Source organism: Gossypium hirsutum, chromosome D04 (genome assembly GCF_007990345.1).
Source record: "Gossypium hirsutum isolate 1008001.06 chromosome D04, Gossypium_hirsutum_v2.1, whole genome shotgun sequence".
NCBI lineage: Eukaryota > Viridiplantae > Streptophyta > Magnoliopsida > Malvales > Malvaceae > Gossypium > Gossypium hirsutum.
The window spans coordinates 6,394,422-6,410,171 of NC_053440.1; the positions used below are offsets into that span (position 1 = coordinate 6,394,422).

Below are 15,750 nucleotides of genomic sequence, written 5' to 3' on the forward strand. Positions count from 1 at the left end.
TAACGACCCGATAGTCACAGGTATTGAAAAGTGTATTTTGGGGTCTCGTTTTTGTAAAACGAACTTGTAAATATTTATTAAAATATTTACGAGGTTAGTTGTGTAGTTAATTAGGTTTTGGTTAGGTGAATTTGCATGAATTAAGAGTAATTAGGTATAAGAACTAAATTGCATAAAGGGTGAAAGTTGAATTATAAATTAAAGAAAAAGTAAAGGGACTAAATAAGCAATTGTGTCATAGGCATTAAATGAGGCGGGATAACTGTATAATATTATAAAAGTTTAAAGTAAAATATATATTATCATATTATAATATTATAATATTATATCTTAAGCATTAAGTATATATATTATTATATTATAATGATAAAATAAAAGAAAAAACTAGAAAAAGAAAGAAAGAACAAACGAAACAGAAGGGAAAAGAAAGAAAAAGAAAAGAAAAGGAGAAACACCAAAGCTAGGGGTTTCAAAGATTCAAGCTCAATTGGTTAGTCAATTTAGTCACTTTTTCTTGTAATTTTTATGTTTTGGAATCCCAGTATTAAAAACTACCCGACCCATGTCAAAATTTTAGAAATTATTAAGTTTTTAAATGTTGTCTATGTTGAATAATTGAGTAATGTCTAGAATAAAGTATAAATTTTGAGTATTACGGACTAAATTGTAAATTTTGAAATTTAGGTATTTATGTGAAATTAGAGAGTTAAATCTAGTTTAACGTGGAAATTAAATGAAAATATATAATTAATTGTGAAGAAATAAAGTTAGTCTCGGTTTAGGGACTAAATTGGAATTTAGGCAAATGTCGAATAAAAATTGAAATATTCGATGTGAAATTGAATTGTATTGTATTGATGATTTTTAATTGTTTTAATTCTGTAGCTAACGTTGTGCCGAAATCTTCGACTAAAAAGGGAAAAAAATAAAGTCGACGAGGAATAGTTCGAAATTTTTAGTTTGTATTTCTATAATCCGAATCCAATTATTAATTGTTGTATTTCGATTTAATGTTTATGGTAAGTTGTTAAGGTGACGGATGTTGGTTAGGGGTGTTACAATACAAGTATACAAAATGAATATAGTATACTTAAGGCACCAGATCCAACAATATTATCATATTTGTAATTCAAGAGTCGATGCTCATTTTTCCTTACTTTCTCTTGATTTATGGGGTCATTATAAAGCTCCAACACATACTGGTCATCCTTTTTTCCTTACTTTAGTTGATGATTTTACACGTATGACATGGATTTATCTTCTTACTCTTAAAAGTGACACCATGGTCCTTTTGTAACAGTTTATTGCTATGGTTCAAACATAATTTTCAAAGAAGATTAAGATTTTTAGGAGAAAATAGAACAGAGTTTTTCAATCTAAGTGCTCCTCTTTTTTCTCATCTTTAGGAATTATACATCAAATTTCTTGTACTACCACTCCTCAACAGAACATTATCAAACGCAAACACCATCATTTGTTAGATGCTGCATGAGCCATTAAATTTCAGTCCAATGTTCCTCCTAAGTATTAGGGTGGGTGTATTTTACTTACCTACTATATTGTTAACTGATTACCAAATTCAACGTTAAAATGGAAAAGTGCCTTTGAAATGTTATATAATAAAACCCCTAATTTGTCACATTTAAGAGTTTTTTTTTGTTATCTTTGTTATGCTAAGAACCCTCATATTCAGGATAAATTAGCCCCTCATTTGATTCCTTTGGTTCTTATGGGTCACTCCATTGTTCAAAAAGGTTACATTTTGCTTAATCTTAAGACTAAATATTTGTTTTTAAATCGTGATGTTACCTTTCATGAATTTGTTTTTTCTTTTTAGCTTTTCTCATTCACACTGATAGTCACTAAACTAATTATAAATACGACAAAGGCAAACGCACCTATCGAACAATAGTATAGCTATGGTGAGTAGGGAATATCGTATCCACAAAGACTAAAAGTACTAGTAATTACCATTTTTCTATTGTTTAGCCGAAAAATTAGAGTGATGTGTTTAATCTAAAATTACTAAACTAATTTATCTAAGAATGCAACAGAGAATAAATCAAGGAAATAATCGAATAGTAACCAATGAGATAGACAATACCCAAGAAAGAATCCACCTAGACTTCACCTATTATTATGAAACTAAATTAAACAATTTATTCGCTTACGTCTTGATCCGTAGAAATCCCTAAACTATGTTAATATCTCTTTCAAAAGTAAGAACAACTAACTCTAGGTGATTAATTGAAATCTCTTTCTAATTAAAACCCCTATCGTCGCATTAACTCGATCTATGGATTCCCCTATTAGATTTGACTCTAATCCAGTAGATTTATGTCATCCTATTTCTAAGATTGCATGCAACTTCACTCAATTATGCTAGATCTACTCTTAAACAGGGACTTTTACTCTACTGAAATAAGCACATTAAATGTGAATTAATATCCCGAAAATATTAAAACAAGAAATAAGCATAATTGAGAACAAGAATCAAGTATTTATCGCGTAAAACAGAAATTAACTAATAGGTTTCATCTCCCCTAGGTATCTAGGGGATTAGTTCATAATCCTAAATGAAAACATCTCAAAGCCAGAAAAACCACAAGACATAAAGAAACTCAATAAAACTTCGAAAGAAATTAAAATAAGATCTTCAATCATGATGTAGATCCGCTTCCAAGTTTGCTCCAATGGTGTTCTTCGAGTGTTTTCTTCAATCTTCTTTGATTTCCACCTTCTCTATTCTTCTAATTGGTATTTATAGTCTATAGAATGCTCAGAAAGCCTAAAATTTGAGTTTTTTCGCGTATTTGGGAAGCAGTGTGTGAAATTGAAATGGGCTGGCACATGGGCGTGTGGCCAGTCCGTGTGGCTCACATGGTTGTGTGTTCAGCCCGTGTGGAAATGCCCAGGCCGTGTGGATCCTGAAAATAGCTCTATTTTTCTAGTTTTGGCTTGTTTTTTACTCATTTCACTCCCAAATGCTCTCCAAAGTATAAAAACATGAATTTAAAGGATTAGGAGCATCAAATTCACTAGTTTGCATTATTGATCATCCAAAAATGCATTAAGAATGAGATTAGAATATGTTACTTTTATAGCTTATCACACACTAACCTATTTTTCTTTCTGTCACTTCTTCTTCTTCTTTTTACTCTAACTTTCTTACTTTACAACTTGTCACGCCACCTTCACCTACTACTGCATCTCCCACCACCTTATAATATTGTTGACCCACCTACACTTATTGTTTTATAGCCTACTTCTTTACCTGTTAGTGACACGTTATCTAGCCCCTCAACTCAACCTTCACCTTGTACATCCATGTTACCCTCATCTTCTTTATTTGGACATTTTTCTCTTTACCTAGCCTTTCACATTACCTTCCTTTATAACGTACTTTTTGTACCATTAAATCCCCAACATTGATGAAATATTATATTTTCTCTTCTCAATCATATTCCTCTTATTTACTTGCTATAGGTCAATATCCTATTTCACATTGTATAGCTTATACTCATCTCCCTCCTCATACTCAACACTTTGCTTCCTCAACTTCTAGTCTTGTTGAACCCAAAACCTATAGTGAGGCCATTCAGGACAAACGATGGATTGAAGCCATAGAGAAAGAAATTCAAGCACTATAGTCAATGCCACATGGGATGTTGTTCATTTACCCCCTAGTAAAACACCCATTGGTTGCAAATAGGTTTATAAAATCAAATATAATTTGGATGTGACTGTGGAACGATTTAAGGCACGACTTTTTAGGAAGGGTTTCACTCAACAAGAAGGTGTTGACTATTAGGAAACCTTTTCTCTAATGGCTAAATAGGTCACAGTTTGGATGACAATTGCGATTGTTGCTCAACATGGTTGAACATTATATCAAATGGATGTGTATAATTCTTTTTTGCAAGAAGATTTGCATGAGAAAGTTTATATGATTCTTCCTCCGGATTTTTGCACTTGAGGGAGACAAGAGTATGTCGATTGCAAAAATCACTCTATGGGTTAAAACAAGCATCGAGACAATCGAACATCAAGCTCACCAACGCTCTTTTATCTAATAGGTATTCTCAATGAAAGTTTGATTACTCATTATTCACTAAGAAAGTGGGAGATCGAATGGTAATGATGTTAATATATGTAGATGATTTGCTGATTACTACAAGTGATAGTCAACTGGTTAATAAGCTGAAGCAGGTTCTATATCAGATTTTTAGGATGAAGGACTTAGGTGATCTTAAGTTCTTTCTTGGTAATGAAGTTGACAAGACAAAATATGGGATTGTGTTAACTCAAATAAAATATGCTCTTGAATTGATAGAGGATACTGATTTAGGGGGAACCAAGGTGGCGATTACCGCTTTGGAGCACAATCAAATATTAACTTTTGTGGAATATGATGAAATGCTACAAAGTAATAAAGAGGATGAGATCATGATAGACATTACTTTGTATCAATGGGTAATTGGAAGGCTTTTATACTTAACACGTACACAGCCTGACATTGCTTTCTCAGTGCAACGTCTTAGCCAGTTTATGCAAATACCTTAAAGATCACATTATGAGGTTGCACTTCAAATAGTTAGATACGTTAAAAAGGATTAAAGAATAAGGTTGTTTTTTATGCATGTAGATCAAAAAACTGGTAGCATTTTGCGATTCTGATTGGATAACTTTTCCAATGTCAAGAAGGTTTGTAAATGGTTATTGTGTGAAGTTAAGAGATTCTTTAGTATCATGGAAGTCTAAAAAATAGACTATTGTGTTATGTTCTTTAGCAGAGGCTGAATATAGAAGCGTGGCCACTATAGTTGCGAAAATTGTATGGTTGAATGGTTTGCTTCAAGATATGGGAGTTAAAGTCAATGAACTAGCAACATTGTTTTGTGACAGTAAAGCGGCAATGCAAATAGCAATCAATCCCATATATCATGAACAAACAATGCATATCGATATTGATTGCCATTTTGTAGGAGAAAAGATATAAAAATGGTTGGTTTGAATAGAGCATATTTCTACCAAAGAACAACAATATGAAAATTTGGTAGGCAAGTTGGGATTGCTTGACATATATCATTCCCCAACTTGAGGGAGAGTGTAGAAAGAAGTTAATGCAATTAGTTTGTTAGTAATATTGTTAGAGGTAGTTAGAAGGTAGAAAAGTTGTATATAAACTGTTGGAAAAAATGAATTTTTTCGAAGATTTGAAGCATATTCTTGATTAGTAAATGTGGAGATTTGTATCATAAAACTATGGTTTTATATTCTACTCCATGAGATCTTTACAACGGTATATCATATGCTCAAAATGGTTGAGTGATGAATGAGAAATTGATGCTCGAAGTAAGCCACTTGTGAATTATGTTGAGGAAAATGGAAAGTTTAGTCTCACATTGGTTAGATATCAAGTGTGGAATATGTATATATATGTGAACCAACTTAATGATTATTGAATGACTAAACTAATGCGCAGGGGGTGCAAATCCAAACTCGTTGAGGTTGCATGACATGGGTGATGCGAATTGTCCAAACCGGTTGAGCCTTTTAAGCCTGCAGATATATTATTTTTAGCCCAATATGAAATCTTAATTTTCCCCAGCAGAGCTTATCTTTTTGGAATTAAAAGGAGTTAAAGTCTTTAATTCAAACATTAATTTACGATTAAATGGCTCCTTATCTGCAGTGAAATATACACACTGAAATTTTCCAAAATTTCGAGATATCTTTTCCTGCATATTTTCAAATTGTTTTTCAGTGATAGATGAAGGCAAGGCTACTGTTCTTTGATCACTGCAGTCATGCTACTGCCATGCTCATCTTGTTGTTGTATCCTGGGAGACAGTCGACCAACATTTCTCCAGCATCAAAAGAGCGGACGAATCTGTCTTAAGGAGACTGTCTAAACAGGCCTCTATTTCAATTTTATTTTATTTTCTATTTGCTAGTTTTTATATATATATACATATATATATTGTTCTTGTTCAATCTTATGATTAATATAAACTTTTATATTACTGTTATTTTACTAACGTTTGTGCAACATAAATTACTCTTTGTAATGTTATTATATATGGTGAATGTCTTTTTTTTTTCATCATTTTTATTCTCCTTTAAAACTTGTATTCTTTGTTTATCTTCTCCACGATGTGAATTCAACATATACACTTCCATAAGTAATTGTTCAAAATTATTAGTAAATGGTAGACTTAATTTTATAAATTCATATTATTATTTTACATAAAAGTTTCGATTGCGTCGTATCAATAACATAAAGTTGCGAATATTAAGATATTGAACAAAATTGGAGTCATAGCTCCTATCATTCATGTTAGCAACGGATCTAACTTCATTGTCGTTGCGTACAAGCATACCAACACTTCTATTGCCTTCCTAAAAGACATGAAGACCTATCGATGTTGAAAATCACTTACTAGATTAATTTTAGTAGGCTTCATATTCTTTTATAACAAATTGTATGAAGCAAAATGGATAAGAAGAAAGTATTTCAAAGTCTAGCCCACAAAAACTAGTTGATTTTTAATATGCATTGCTTTACACCATTAGCCTCATAAAGTAAATTGTTGGTTAGTGCCATATTCAAAGTATATAGCTCTACTTGCTTGTTCAAGATCAACACAAAGTTTGTTATCTACAGCAAATTCAGTCACATTGGTCTCTAGTGTATATCTAAATAAAGCAATCCCTTGGATATTTTATTGGTATTGCTTGTCCCATTTCTTCCATTAAAAGTGGTGCAATGAAAAGAGGAGGATAAGCTTCCTTTATATATCTATATTATATATAAAGTGATTGATTGAATTAGTGTCATGAGTCAATTCGATACCAACTCAGTTGTGAAATTATTAAAATCCCCTTACTTTAAACGGTAATTAATATTATTATAAGGTTATTTTCAACTTTTCATATAATCTTTAAATAAAACAACTGAAAAATATTATTTGAAAACCGAACACAAGACTAATAAATTTATATAAAAGAAAATCCTACCACTCCACTAATAATCATTTATTGATATATTTTTATAAGTATATTTTTTTAATATAAAATATTTCTATCCATTCGCATAATATGTGTGATAAAAATGGCAGCCAAGTTGCATGCCAAGACTAGGCTGTGAATTTATTTTATTAATAAAAAATCCCTCTCTTTATGATCATCCATTCTTTCCCAAGTGACCCAACTTTTAGTATAAATAGGGGTGAAAGAGATGAGTTAATTACTTGATCATCAAGTTTTGAGGTAGAAAAGAAGAGACCATGGCAAGAGGGCGAACCATTCTGACTTGTCTCATGTGGCTTTTACTCGTTTTCTCCATTACTTTGTGTGCAAGTGCAACTGCCGGTGCTCGTCTAGGAACATCCCAACAAGTTGTTTATCCACAAGGTACGTATATCTATTCTATATTATTGTAAGATATTTGATTAAGTCGATGTACTCCATTCATATATTTAAGAATGCAGCTTTAAAGGCGATGATAATGATGATATTTGCAGGGTGTCGGTGCTGCTATTTCGTTGGGAAACCTTTCATGCTTCGATGTGGCAAAGTATGCTGCGGTGATGATTGCTGTTAGTTATGTTAGCATGAGATTTAAGGTTGAATCATTATGTGTATCATCTTTTTTCCCCTTTGTTGAATGTAATGTAATTGTACCAAAAAGAAAATGAAAGCAAGCATCATCCAATTATAAAAAAATTTCATTTTAAATAAAATACAAAAAATTACAATTTAAAAATTCACGATCATTTTGATCACTTACCTTAAAATCTAAAGAAAAATGAATATTATTATTTTAAAAATTAGTCCTTTGGTTTCTTTGTTTCATCATCATGATGTTCATTACAAAAACATTACACTCCCAGAAAAATTCACGAAAAATTTAGAAAGAATTTGGGGTTGATAATTTCCCGTTCTACATTTTCATCTATCTGTTCCCTTTAGCTAATGTCATGAATCTACCTCCAAAAGCTTCGTCTCTGTTTCTCTTCTTCAACTGTTAAAGCTCTTCGAATCTATTTCCCAATCCCTTTTCCATAGCCCAACAGAGAAGATAAAAAGTATGGAGATTACAAACAAAAACCAGAGAATTCATCACCACCTCTCCTTTGCTGAAGCTACCCACCAAAATTTTGCTCCCATTTTCACTTCGTTCTGTTATATTACCCTCCCATTTATATGCAACTTCCAAGCTTTGGCATATGGTTTACAACTCTTTAGTTTATGCAGGCAAGAATTACATGTTTCTGCTTTGCAATGGACTGCTTGTTTTAATTGCCACCAGCTCTGGTTTGATCGGTAGTTGTAGTGTAGAGACTGATATTAAAGCTGAAAAGGCTGTGAAGATGAGCAAGGGAGGTAGTCAAACAGAACCAGAGGCAGAGCCAAAAGGGTCCATTTCAAAAGAGACAGTTGTTGCAGAATATGATCAAAGAGAAGAAGAGGTGGCCTTGGTTGTAGAACTAGAAGATGAAGGTGAAGAAGATAGACCAAATGAGGGTGTTTCAGTGGAGGAGGATGAAGATGAAGATGAAGAAGTTTGAGTCAATGTGTAATGTGAAGATTTTATTAGAAAGATGAAAGAAGGGATTCAATTTGAAGGTTGCCAACTGATATAATAATAGTGCTCTCAAATTTATATTTTGCTTATTATTTAAGAGAAAATTTCATTTCCTTTTGAATTTTAATAGGAGTGATCAAAATGATCGAATTATATAATGTGGGTGTCTGAATTACAATTTTTTTTATTTTGATGTTTAAAATGAAAATTTTTTACGATGTAATTTACTTTTTTTTAGCACAATTTCTTTTTTAGAAAGGACATCTAATATTCCAAAAAAAAATAAAAGAATGGTACAATGAAAATAAAGGGTTATAGCAAAATGGATGATAACTATTAAAAAGAGTTATAATTCATGACTTTAGACTAGATCAATTGTCAGTACTTAAGTAAATTTAGTTTCATTTTTAGGACATGCCATTCGTAATTTTCATTGCATTACATTAAGAAGATTGAATTGTGCTTATATGTTATTAGATGTTACTTTTACTTGTTTGCGGGAAGGATTTGTTTGGTAGTAATTGGTAAGTGCAGGATGCGGAGAAAGAAATAAATGAATGAAGGTTTTTCATGGCATAAGGTTGGACAGTTTGTCAACACGAATGCCGTGACAATTCTAGGAAGATCGAGTCAACACTCAATGCATAACAGTTTTAGCCCAACTCTACTTGTACTAGAAAATTTTGCCTAATAAACGTAGAAGATATCAGGGGCTATTGGATTTACCCTAGGGAAAAAGCTTATAAAAAGCCAAAGAAGGAAACCCTAATGTGTGGAGATCCAGAGGCAACAATAGAGGGTAGCGGATGTGTAGAGATGAAAAGAGGAAACCGAAAGCAGTCCCTCTCAGCCACCACAGAACACTATGCTGCTGGATTGCAGATAGATTTGGCAATAGTCATCTTCCTAAGTTCTTCCATTATTTCTTAATTGTTGAAGCATATATTCGATTTAATCTATTGTTTCATTCAATTGTTTTTATTTCCCAATTGTATGCATACATTCTCAAGACATAGTTGAGTGTGCAGTATGCTCATAAACTGAATCTAATTCTGAAAAGGTTAGATTAATTGGATCGTAATTGAATGATATAAAGCGGATATTCGACCGAATACTTGCTGCGGACTCTAGACATAGAGCAACCTTTGTATAGAATGAAGATAAAACAGTTTAGGCTACCGTGCTAAGGCTTATAGACACAAGCCAGGTAACTTGAGATCTTGCTCTCGAAAGAAGCAGGTCACTTTAGGTCTCTTCTAAGCAATAGACTGAGTACGATTTTGTGGAGGCATTACTAAAAGTAAGTGCAGATTCTTAGTAATCCTAACCTTTCAAATCAACATCGTATACCTTCTAGCCTTTGCCATAGTATCTTTGCCATAGCATTTGTAATTATTTATTTATTCGCTCGCATTTTATTCAAATAATTATTCTCGTAATTGTCGTTGCATTTTTACTCTTGTCTTAACATTTTCCAGCCTTAGTCAATATACATTTCGCACACTACTTTAATTTACCACTGCATACTTATCTTGATTTTGCCATAGCATTAATCGCAATTCATTAAAATAACTTGACCACATTTGTACCTAATCTGATCACTGTGGAGATGACCTTACTTATCACTTTATTACTTGATTCGACGTGTATACTTGCACAATTCGCATATCATATTCACACGTGACAATAGACTCTCTTATGATTTTTTAAATACAAATTTTATCGATAAGTGTTAGGTGTAAAGGTGTTTATAGGTCGGGTCAAGGCTCAATTTCAAAAAATATTTGAAGCCCAAGTTCATTAAAGCTCGTTTTTCTATTCAAAAAATATTAAAATATATTTTTAGTTGGTATTTTATATATTTTTATAATTTAATTTAATTTTTTTTAAATTATTATTTAAATTGAATTCGGGTCAGCCCGACATGAGGTGCAAAAAAACATTATCCAAGTCTAGCTTGACCGTGGACAAGTTCAGTTAGGGGCAATGATAATACATATTATATTTCTAAGAAAAACCACAGGCTTAAATCTTGGAAACCAACATTATTGAGAGGGATAGCCGTAAACCGCAAACATAGACTATAAAACGGACATGAAGAATATAAAAAAATACAAATTTAAAATATTTGAACAAAAAATAATCTTTTAAATATTACAAAATTTTGACATTTCTTTTCCTCTCATTTTCCCTCAAATTGGGTACTAAAAAGTAAGGGAAAAAAGAAGTGAGAGATTATCAACTCCCTTTGATTTTCCTTGAGGTATATGTTGTTTTTAGAAAATAATTAAGGTTTTAGGTTGATTTTTCTAATATTTAGTAAAATAGGTCGATTTTGAAGAGAAACAAAAAAATCGCATCTAGCAGAATGCGTTTTCAGCGAAGTTGGCATAAAAATCTTTTCAAAATCAATCTATTTCTCTAAATATCCAAAAAAAAACCTAAAACCCTAAATATTTTTTAAAATCTACATATAACTCAAATTTACTCCTTTCCCTCACTTAATAAAAAGTTGTTATCCAGAGAAAAGGAAGAGAAATCGTTTCTCCTACTTTGCTTTCCTCTGCTTTTATCAATCCAAACATGTTGCAAAGTTATTAAAGGTGTTGACTGAACCACAAGTAAAGTGGTAAAAAACTTGATAGAAAATCTTTAGTTAATATGATACTACATTGTATCCCTGGATAACCCCTTATAAAAGAAGATAATTTAAATATTATTAAAAATTAGCAAGGGCAATTTAGGTATTAGGGCTCAATAAAGGTAATTAGGTATTTTGAAAAAAAAACAGTTAATCATTTTTAAAATTTTATTATCACATTTTAATTTTTTTTTATTTGATTGTCATTTAATGTTCAAATAAATTCATTTATATCTTCTTCTTTCTTTTTTGCGGTCAGCAATTTTAATTTAATTATAGCAATGGTTAAAACCCTTATCTAACACTTAGATGATCCGAATACAAACACAATCATCGTCCTTTCTTTTTTTAATATTATAACTTAGCAATTCCTCAACCTGTGTATATAGTAAATGTTAATTATTGATAATAATTAATTTAATGTTAGGTTTACAATGTGATTCTGCAAGAATAAGAATTTACACCTTAGGTTTTCACTAATTAAGATACAATCCAAGGGATAAGCCAAAAAAGGATTTATTTGGTTGGGTGTTTGGAGAATGACTTATGAAATATGGATAGTCATGGAATCCACATACTACTCCTATCCTACATAAATATTATATTATCTAAATTAAACCCAGGGAGTCGATTTTTTTTTATACATAAAAATAGTATACTACATAAATCTGCAATCATTTGAATAAATATATATATATAAATGTAAATAACTCTATGTCGATACTATCAGCTTCATACGAGGGGACCGTGAAAAACCCACCTAGAAACTGCTTTTCTCTCACACCCTAAAGGCCCAGACTTGCCATAACATCAAAATACAGCCGACAACCCACCTTTGATATGGTCTAAAACTTGCACTGGTATCAGTCACACCAACAAGAAACCTGCAATCCCCAACAGAAGGGTCCAGAAAAGTTACCATACCAAGTCCATCAAAATTACAACTTTTTTCATTCTGCATTTGCAGCTGATAGTAACTGTTGAATGCATATGACACATTTCCTTTTGCTCCAATCGCGTTACATGATCCCCCGTAGTTGAGCGTTGTGCAATCCGCGACATTACAAGCAAGCTTCATGTGATTTGCCACTTCAGAGAGATCCCTATTCGGGTTGGCAATACACCATCTAGCCGGGAGATACTGAACATTCTTGGCGTTTTTAGTTTCTTGTTTCCCAAACCAAGGTCTAGTGCGTATTTAGCCTGGCCATCAAAGGAGAAAATCCCCAGTGCCTTTCAAAGTTCCCTGGAAGGGTGCTCTTTGCCCCTTCATCAAGTAAACTGAAAAGATAAACATCCATGGGTGGAACAGCCGGCCTTAGAGGGGTTCCTTTGTTGCTTAATACATGCTTAATGAGGCCTTGGTTGAAAACCTCAGCAGCAGTGAGATTAGCACCGACCGCACCATCTGTAGGCCAGCCCACTTCCCCAATAACTATGGGCATCTGCCCGTATCCCATTTTACTGAGGGCCGCAATTAATGTGTCATAATTTCCATCAAATGCATTGGTGTAAGTGTTTGCACCATCTATAACAGGATGTGTAGTACCCTCAAAGAATGCATAGTCTTGTGGAAATTCCGAGTTCCCATAGAGGCTTAGAAATGGGTATATATTAACAACAAATGGAGAACCATTTGAGTTTAGGAAAGAAACAAGTTGAGTCATAATTTGAGTCAGTTCCGGTCGAAATGCCCCTTGAGAAGGAACATTGCCTTCGTAGGCATCAGCATTACAAGGAACTACCAACTTTATGTATCCAGCAAGATTTGCTCTGACCAGAGACTGCTGCAAATTCGCCATAGCAGGGATTACATAGGACTGAAATTGACCGTTGTAACTTGTAAGGAAAGGTTCATTTCCGACAGCAATAAACCTGTCAGTACAGCCAGAATTAATTAACTTCAGGAAATGTGACTTGCACTAGCGCATAAGATATTTACAGAAATGGAACAACATCAAATTCCTATCATGCTTTGATAAATATTAGGTTAATTTCATAGCAATAGATGCATCAAAATCCTACCTGTTTCTCGTTTTTACAGTCCCTTGGTGAAAAAGATATAGTTCAGGAATTACTATGTGTTGGGTAATAGGTGTTCATTCAACTCGTCCAAAGACCAGCTCACCCAACTTTCCCATACATGCCTATGCAGATAATGGATTTAAACTTCTTGACCATCTGCACTACTTAAGCAGAGGAAAACTTTAATCTATGGAAACCAGTTTTCCCTAGAGACGTTGTTTTGAGACTACATCGACATCATCTTAGACAGTGAACACAGTAACAAAAAAGACATTGTAATCCAAATATCAGAATGGCATTAATGAAATAACTTGTCAAGGAGACAATTTTTTTATACCATCAAATCAATGATGTTGTGTAGGTTAAAAGTATGAAGTGTTGTTCAAGCAGCTTTCTATGGGGAATAGTAAAACCATTGAGGTTGTACGGTAGTGTGCCGCTGCATAAGCCTATAAGAAATCCATATGGGGGAAGCTGATTGGTTAAACACAAATACGAACGATGCAACTACTAGAGAGTGCTAATATAATTAAATGCTGCTAAGATCAACAAATTAATACCAGGAACCTTTTAAGCATATTTGACATGAATTTAAACAATCAGTTTCCAGCACTATAACCAAGCACACTCTAAATGATGACATATGCTACTTACATATCAGATTATTCCCACAAAAAACCCCCTTCTCCCCCCATTTTTTTGGTAGATCCCTTAAAAACTTTAAACATAGTTTTTTTTTTTTTCTCATATCACTTCTAACTTAGAGTCATCTTGTCTATGGGGTACTAAAATCATTCTACAATTTTTTGTAAGCCTAACAGTGTAGTGGCCAGAAAAGTCTGGAAAAGAAAGAAATCATAACATATATGGATTCACCTAAGAGATCCTTATTCATATATTCTTTGAATGTAGTTCATGTGAAGGTGAATCTACCAAAGCAAAAACAAAATCAAAGGCCAAATAGAGGGCGCGGGTGGGGGGGGGAAGTGAACTTGTTTAATTACCTGATATCAGCACCACCTTTGCCAACATAAGCAGATACATTTTGGCGAACCCACAAATCAGCAGCGGCGGGGGAAGAGCTGAGAGCAGCCAACATCTCATTGGGTATCCCAACCATGACCTGAATCCCACTCCCCATCAAAGCTGTTAGCACCAATGGGTCAGCTTCAAAAAGCTTCACTTTTTGAATCTTGTTGTCCTTCAACAGATCCACCACCGTGGATGGCTTCAGCTTGTGGAATGAAATTGTCCCCCAGTTCACCCCTACTGCAGATTCAGCCACTGAAACCAGCCCTGAAAACATCACCGTCATCACAGCTACACTAACAAGCAATGGTGGTGACACGCTGGTTGGGACTGACATTTTTCTCTCTTGTGGTCTCCTCCTGCAATGATATTTCATTTGCTCATTTGGGGTTGGAGGGTTGGCTTGTTCTGATCCTAAACACAGGGAAACCGTGAAACTTCTCTCACCAACAACAAAAGTGTGTGCACTGCAACTGCAAAGAGTAAAGTTTAAGACTCTCCCAGAAGGCCCCCCATTATTTATTACTATGCTGATTAACTATTACCTGATTTTTTTCTTAAAATATCAGTAATATAATGACTCAAATACCCTCAACTGTTAATACATCTCTACAATCACCAAATATAATTCAGTTAAAAATATTTTTATAACAATATTTTTATTAAGTTAGACATAAACCTGCTCATAGACTGAGTCACTCGGCCCGCCCGAAAAGTAAGAGAGTTTGAACAAAAATATAAGTCCGAAAAATGGGTTTAAAAAAATTTTACAATTTTTTGTTATTTTAATGTTATTTTCTTGTTGTTTTCTATCTATTTTACTACCATTTCACTATTACGTTACTACTATTTTGTTGTTATTATTTGGATATTGTATAACACTTATTTTATTATTAATTTTGTTATTATTTTAGAGACATTTGTTTGTTAAGTTGCATGCATCTATCTTAGTGTTATTTAAGTATACATATTTTTTAAAATTTATTTTAAATTTGTTAGGAAATATTTATTTTAATGATTTTATTATTTTTTATGTATTATATATATTTAAAAAGTATTAAACAATACTAGCGGGCCAGGCCGAGCTGGACCCGAATTTTAGTATTTTTATTTGGGCCAAGTTTGGATAAAATTTTAAGCCTATTTTTTAGGCCGGGCCTAAAAATGAGCCTAAATTTTTTGTTGAACCCGACTCATGAGCAACTCTAATTAAATACATAAATTAAATATTTATGGAACTATTATTTTAAAATAATTTTCAATAATTAACTAAACTTTAATTAAATTTAGAATTAAACTAAATGGAACATTTAAATAAAGGTACTTTCTTTTAAAATTATCTATAATATTTAAATTAAAAAATTAATTTAATATTAATATTATCATCAATATAAAAATACGTAATTTCTGAGTACGTCCAAAAGAAAAGCTTTGGAGGTGGTTATAAGGAGGAGATTGGGAGGCA

At 32.8% G+C, this 15,750-nt stretch overlaps 1 protein-coding gene across 1 annotated transcript; it reads right to left on the bottom strand.

Annotated features, from left to right (window-relative positions):
* Positions 1–11,731: 11,731 nt before the first annotated feature.
* On the bottom strand, positions 11,732–14,832 carry LOC107959701 (glucan endo-1,3-beta-glucosidase 5). Its single transcript, XM_016895821.2, is given in 4 exon segments — positions 11,732–12,398; positions 12,401–12,454; positions 12,457–13,106; positions 14,261–14,832. Coding segments are annotated over 4 exon segments (1,494 nt in total). The 5' UTR covers positions 14,662–14,832; the 3' UTR covers positions 11,732–12,009.
* Positions 14,833–15,750: the final 918 nt, after the last annotated feature.